A 7,156-nucleotide genomic window follows, 5' to 3' on the forward strand; every position below is an offset into this window, starting at 1 on the left:
ATGGTTGCAAATATAGAACTCTATTGTATTGGACAAAACTCAGTGAGAAAAAGTTACACGGAGTTGACTTAGTCCGAGAGACTGAGGAAAAAGTGAAAGTAATTCGGGACAGTTTGAAAGCAACCTTTGATCGTCAAAAGTCTTATGCTGATCTGAAATGAAAAGAAATAGAATTTCAAGTCGGTGACAAAGTATTCTTAAAAGAATCACCTTGGAAGAAAGTTCTCCGGTTTGGTCGTAAAGGAAAATTGACTTCACGTTTCATTGGACCATATGAGATACAGAAAGAATCGGACTGATTGCATATCGGTTAGCATTACCACCAGAACTTGATCGAATTCATAATGTTTTTCATGTGTCTATGCTAGGCGGTATCGATCCGATCCTTCACATGTTGTCTATCTGACAGAGGTAGAGATTCAGCTTGATATGACATATAGTGAAGAACCAATCAAAATCTTAGCCCGGGAAACAAAAGAATTAAGAAATAAAAAGGTAGCATTAATAAAAGTTCTTTGGCAACGACATGGTATAGAAGAGGCTACCTGGGAATCGGAGGATGCTCTGAAGAAGCAATACCAGAATCTTTTCACTGGTAAGATTTTTGAAGATGAAAATCCTTAAGGGGGAAAGTTGTAACAGCCCATTTTTTCAGTGAAATCGGAATAGTGGTTTCGAGACCACAAATCTGACCCAAAAATAAAATTTATTTTTATTTTACTAGATGGCCCGTATTATGATAGACATGTCGTGTGAAAATTTTGATACGAAAATTTTATCGATTAAGTGTTTGATTACGAGAATGACTAAATTACATAAAATGCGAAAGTTGAATTTTAGTAGCCATAAGGATTAAATAGCTATGGAATTCAAAACTTGAGGTTCTTATATGGTAATTAGACCATTAAAGAAAAGTATGAAGATTTTTTTTGGTGACTCATCCATGGAAAAATTAGAAAAGATTAGGGACTAAATTGGAAATTAAAATAATTAATTAATTAAAAGATGACAAAAAGAAATTATCATCTTATTATGTCATCTTCAACCCCAAAATTATATGGAAACCCTAGGAGAGAGATAAAAAAACTTTCAAGGCTTAATTGGGTAAGTTTTCTTGTCTCGTTTTTAGTAATTTTGATATTTTTGAAATTGGGATAGCTTAAACTATCTATTTGGGGGATTAATTTGAAAATTTATCAAAGTATGGAAAATGGGTCATGGATGTATATGCTAAAATTTAGAAATTTATGGTAGAAAATGGAGTGTTGTTGATAGATAAACAACTTTTACAAAGTGATTTTTGATGAAAACATGATTTAGGGACTAAAATGTAAACTTGTGAAATTGAAGAAAAATTATGAATTTTTATGAACACATGTGTTGTAAATTTTGTAATGGAATTTTGGTTAGGCTTGGAATAGGGAGTAAATTGCACAAGTTTCATTTTTCGAGTCTAAGGACGAAATTGGAATTTATAGAAAAGTTAGGGGTAAAAACGTAATTTTTCCTAGAACGTAAATTGAGTCCAAATAAATATGAAATATGTGAAATTGATGATTAAATCTATTTATATAGATCCAGACAACACAAATTTGATGTTAGACCGAGGACAAGAAAAGGTTTCGGATTAGTAGATTTTATACGCGAACAAGTGTCGAGGTAAGTTTGTGCAACTTAATCGGGCATGTAAATATGTTTAATTGAATGTTGTGTTGTATGGAATATGATTTATATTGATGTACATTACTTGAATGTTATAATGAGAAATTTAATACATGCTTGATATGGTGAAAAAGGGTTAAGTCCCGATTGAATATTGAATTCCAATGAATATATGTGTTTTCCCGAAATAAATAAGGTATTGCATTTGTTGAGGATGAGATTTAGCTCGGACGAGTAATCCTATTGATCTTATTATAGAAAGGATTTAGCCCAGACGGGTAATCCTAATATAATACCTCTCGAGTATACTTTACGATCAGGGTTTAGCCTGGACTGGTAATCCTAATTGAGCTCTTTTGAGCTTACGTTATATAAAGGATTTAGGCTAAACTGGTAATCCTGTTATACGATATGTGGCTCGAGAGTGTGTTCCTTGATTAAGTGCCCTAATGGGTACCTTTGAATAAGAATTGACAGATTATGGAACCGTACACCTCGAGTGTAGTACTTGAGCATCCATCGAAATTTCAATAATTCAACAGACATAAAACTCTTGACATGGCATGATAATTATGAGATGAAATGATAATGTCTTGAAAAAGTATTGCAAGATGAGCTCATCTATCCTTACTTAATGTATATGTAAACCTTGTGACTAACATATTTGATTGAATGTATGTGTTTAGGCAATTTAGCCAAATGGATGGAAAACATGATATTGTATGCTTAGATGTAATAAATAGGATTGGTAAGTTTAGTTTTTGTTATACGAACTTACTAAGCATGTAATACTTACTCCATTTTATTTTTCCCCTATTTTATAGTGCTCGGAAGCTCATGAAGGTTCAAGATCATTGGAGCATCGTCACACTACCATCTAGCTTATTTTGGGTATACTTAGTAAAATCATTTTGGTGTGGCATGTATAGGACAACTTGGCCATTAGTGGCACAAAAATGATGTTTTGTAACCTAGCCATTGGAATGGCTAGTATTGGCTTTTTTTGTATAATTAAGTAGGTTATTATGATATATTCATATGTGATAGGTTATTATGATATATTCATATGTGATATGTTACGTTTATGTAATCAAATGATGTTAAGGTCTAACTTAATCCAAGGTAAGTTTATAATCACATATGCATGTAGTGGTATGCCACGATGAATGATGGAATTGTTTAATTTGAATGCTTGGATTGGTTGGTATTGGATGTGTGTTTCAAGTGCAGGTCTTGGGTGAAATTTTGGGTGAGAAATGAAGCTAGAAATGGCTTCGTTGTTCACACAAACAGACACACGAGTGTGTGTCTTGCCTTGTGTCTGGTAACATGGGCATGTGGTTAGGCCGTGTGCACCTTAATTTTGAGAAACAGAATGCTCAGAATTGAGCACATGGGCAAAGACACAGGCGTGTGTCTCAACCGTGTGTGCTACACGGCCTAGAACACAAGCATTTGTCTTGGCCGTGTGAAACCTGCACCTAATTTCAAATTAAATTAATTAACCATACGGCCTAGCACACGGGCGTGTGGCATGGCCGTGTGCACAAGTCAGAGAGTTACATGGGGTCAAACACAGCCTGTAGCACAGGCGTGTCCCTTGGACCACACGGGTGTGTGTGCCCTGTACCTTGGAAAATTTTTGAAATTTCTCAAAAAAATTTTAGAGCTCCCGATTAAGTCCCTACTTGATTCTTATGTTCGTATTGGGCCTCCAAGGTCCAATCAAGGGACGTTTTGAATGATTTCGGTTAATGTATAGGAATTTACAGAAATTATTTGTAAAATGTTCTAAAAGTTCCAATAATACTTTGAGACCCTGTTTCGACGGCGAATACGGGTTAGAGGTGTTACATGACCGCTCGGATCATCAAATTGGTGGATCAAGTTCTCCATCCCATAAAACCCGAAATGGGTGTGGGTTTCTTCCTTTTTGATTCTCTTTCTTTTTTAGTTTTTTTTTTTTTTACTTCTCTCTTTTGATGCAAGCCAATTGGGATTATTGTTTTTTTTTTTTTGCTAGCTTGATTTTGGATTCTTGTTATTTGTTATTTTTGTTTTTGGTTTAGATTTCACAGGTCTAAAATGTTAGAGGTTGGGATTTGGCGGTTATGGTGGAATCTTGGCAAATGAGTGACAGTGAGTGATGCTGGTGTGGTGATTAAATGATAGTGGACTTATGGAGGTGGCTAATGTCGAGGGTGGTGGTGAATGAGCCAATAGGGATGAAGAAAAATGTTGAAAAAGCCCCCTAAATTTCTCTTTCTATTTTTGTTGTTTAATGGTGGCATGTAAGAGGGATGATAGGAAAATGTCCAATGTGGCAAGTTAACTAGTGACGTCAACTAGTTAACTGCCATGTCACCTATCCGATTAGGCCTGTAACAAAAAATGTTAATAAGTGACTAATTTGTCACTTTTCAATAATATTAGTGACCGATTTATTATTTTTTGAAAGTTGAGTGACTGAATTTAAAATTGAGTGATTATTTTATCATTAAAATCAAAGTTGAGTAACTATTGGTATAATTTACCCTTATTTTTAATACTTGTCCTACCATATTTGGACCTGAAGATCTCAAGGACCGCTTGCTTTCCTATCTAGTACCTACAATCCATTGCAGCTTCTAACCAAGCTAGACCTCAAAGCACATTCAAAATTGTTCTAAATTGCACCAAAATGGTTATAAGAAAAGGAGTTCTTGTATTCTTAATCTTGTAACAGATAAAAACCGAATCATTTTTCTAAATCATACATTAATCTCTAGGACTGAATCAATCATGACAATCAAAGTCAAGATCGGTACATGATAAGTGCAAATAGCAATTCATTCCACGTATCAGGCAATCCGGGCACACACCAATCCAAACAATCTGCATACCTTGCTGGATCAGATTTTTGTTCTTGCGTCAGCAACTTACCACCAGGAGCTGCATAGATTGATGTATGTGCATCTTTCCGGTATTCGGATAGCCTCGTTATGTTGAAGAAGTGAAGGGGTATTTTCATGGATTGAATGACATTCACCGTGGTTGTGAAAAGCTGCCGATTGGTACCCACATCAATTCTCGATATGTTCGGAAACGGAGATGTCTCGTTCCAACACTTGATCCTATTCGTGTTATTCCAATCAGAGCGCCTGTTTTAATTTGCATACACGAAATGTGTTAAAGTATCTGTTTAGAACCATCTAATTGAGAAGTTTTCAAGTGTTCGCTAGTTTATACTTCATATGTGTAGGACTCATACTGCTGAAGAACACTGAAGTTCTATTAGAATCAACATTTTCTTCCACCCATTTAGCCCATGATTTCAAAGCCCTCTCATATGCTACATTCTGATCAACGTCGACAGAATCCGTTGCCCCATTACTGAAAATTCGCTGCCTTTTCGGTCAGTTTTGAAGGAAGAATTGAGTGAAATTTTCTAGTATTTCAGAACCGTATGTACTAAAGAATGTAAAAAAGCCAACAAATGTAAGAACTTACAGAGCTTTCATGGTGGGGTACCTCCACCAAATATAAGTATTGAATATGAGATAATCCACATTTTTCCAGTTATCCCCGTGTTTTGAGATTGATTCAAGCTTGACTTCAGGAACCACTGTGCCATACCTCATTGTTGGAGGGTCTACATTGGATTCAACCAGAAATGGTGCCCAGCAAAACTCCAGTGTAGCATTGTAATCCTACACAGTTCAAACAAATTCTTTCATTTTTTTTTCTCTTAGTTATTTGAATGAAATAAATCAATGAGTTAAAATATTGTAGAAACAGCAGCAAGCAATTACCTTCATTTTAAAGACAGTGGTATAGCTTGCATAACTAAAGCTCTTCTTCTCTGGTGGGATAATAGATTGAACCATACAAACCATAGATAGCATCTGGTTCAAATTTATGGAGTCCCCAACAAACATTAGCCTCTTTCCTCTAAGTTTCTCCAGCAATAAATTTGCCTCAAACCTTCACCCAAAATTTTTAACTATTCAAGGGTTTATGGAGTAGCATATCGTTTCAAAATATGCAAGGAACAAGGTACTTGAAGAAAAATGGAAGACTAAAAGAATGAATCTGAAAAGAATTACCAAGTACTTAGAGAAAGAAAGTATTTACTTGGGCAAAGAGCAGTCTCTGGGCTGCCATCTCCATTTCTGGTATAAAGATTCAGGCCTTCCATTCTTCAAGCAAGTTACCATGTCAGTAAGGAACTCACAGTCGTCTTCTTTGTATAAAGGGTGTGATGACCCATTATCAAAAACCCATTCTCCTGTGAAGATATCACACTCTTCTAATGGCGAAACAATCCTTTCATAGTCACCATCGTCAGCTTTGTTTGTTTCTTGAAGTTGAACATAGGTTGAGTTTGAAGATTCCTGGAAGGGGTGTTGGTGTTTGAAATCTGGGAATGGAATGGTTTTCATGTATTGATTGTAACAAAAGAATCCAAAGAACAAAGTTGAAAAAGTTACTATGGTTAGCATGGGGAAGTAATTGCATCTTTGGGTCTTATCAAAAGGTCTCATTGTTACTGATTCCCTATCACTCTATCAGAGACTGAATTTCTGTTATTGGGAGTTTTATCTTTTTCTTTATCTGTTTTTAACTTCTTTTCTAATAGGTATAAGTCAACCTCCCATTTTTTAACTAACAACAGCTTCTGTTACTGTTTCTTTTTCCTTCTTTTTTTTTTTTAGGGGTAAGAATAAGTACAGGATCGAATTTAGAATGCCTGTACTTTTTACCACCCACAATTTTTTCTTACCTTGCTTGATGTGTTTTAACCAGTACTGTTGATATTTACTGGTTTATCCATTAAATTAATTTTCGTTGGTTTCATTAAAAATGTGGCAAATCAAACAACCAACTAATTTTTAAGATTAGACACGCTAATGTTGTCACTGTATGGGTGCTGATCCGGATTAGGTGCCCCCGGTTGCTGTTTTCGATCGGGCTGGGGTGGCTCCCAGTCTTCCCTCTCTTATGGGGTCTTGGTCTGATTATTAAGCAAGGCTTTCAATGAAAACGAAAGTCGATTAGTAACAGGGATTTATGCTTTAATATGTTCATTAGTGGCTAATGTCTAATGGCGTGTTCTACAATACTTAAAAAAATACTTTTAACTCTAAAAGTACTTTTAAAAAAATGTTAAATAAATTATTTTTCTGAAATTTTAACTTTTTAAAAGTGTTTTTAAAAATATTTTAAAATGAGAAAGTAAAACGTTTAGTTTTTTTCCACAAAAGTACTTTTAGTACTTAATTATTTTTCACCCATCCAATAACATTATACTTATCCTTTTTTTCTTGGTATTTAATTACAAATGTGTTAAAATTATTAATTAAAAATTAAAAATATTTTTAAAATACTAATTACAAATATTTAATAGTTATATTTAAATATTTAAAATATAGTTTATATATTTTAATTAAATTTTATAAATAATTAATATTTATTGCTTAAAATATTTAAAATTTATATTTTATATTTTATATAT

The 7,156-nt window shown here is 34.2% G+C and overlaps 1 protein-coding gene across 1 annotated transcript; it reads right to left on the reverse strand.

Annotated features, from left to right (window-relative positions):
• Window positions 1-4,346: 4,346 nt before the first annotated feature.
• Window positions 4,347-6,251, reverse strand: LOC108459644 (protein trichome birefringence-like 28). Its single transcript, XM_017759047.2, has 5 exons — window positions 5,776-6,251; window positions 5,454-5,625; window positions 5,152-5,351; window positions 4,891-5,034; window positions 4,347-4,802 (listed from the first exon to the last, which is right to left on the reverse strand). Exons 1-5 carry the CDS (start codon window positions 6,183-6,185, stop codon window positions 4,457-4,459), a joined length of 1,272 nt encoding a protein of 423 aa, XP_017614536.1. The 5' UTR covers window positions 6,186-6,251; the 3' UTR covers window positions 4,347-4,456.
• Between the last annotated feature and the right edge of the window lie 905 nt (window positions 6,252-7,156).

The sequence above is a fragment of the Gossypium arboreum genome, chromosome 4 (genome assembly GCF_025698485.1).
Source record: "Gossypium arboreum isolate Shixiya-1 chromosome 4, ASM2569848v2, whole genome shotgun sequence".
NCBI classification, from domain to species: Eukaryota; Viridiplantae; Streptophyta; class Magnoliopsida; order Malvales; family Malvaceae; genus Gossypium; species Gossypium arboreum.

What these genes read in the sequence shown, in the direction of transcription:
- LOC108459644 (XM_017759047.2), bottom strand. Translation starts at nt 6,185, where the DNA reads ATGAGACCTTTTGATAAGACCCAAAGATGCAATTACTTCCCCATGCTA. An exon ending in AGAGACTGCTCTTTGCCCAA is followed by an intron (nt 5,626 to 5,775) that starts GTAAATACTTTC and finishes TTTTGGGTGAAG; the next exon opens with GTTTGAGGCAAATTTATTGC. An exon ending in ATGAGTCCTACACATATGAA is followed by an intron (nt 4,803 to 4,890) that starts GTATAAACTAGC and finishes AAATTAAAACAG; the next exon opens with GCGCTCTGATTGGAATAACA.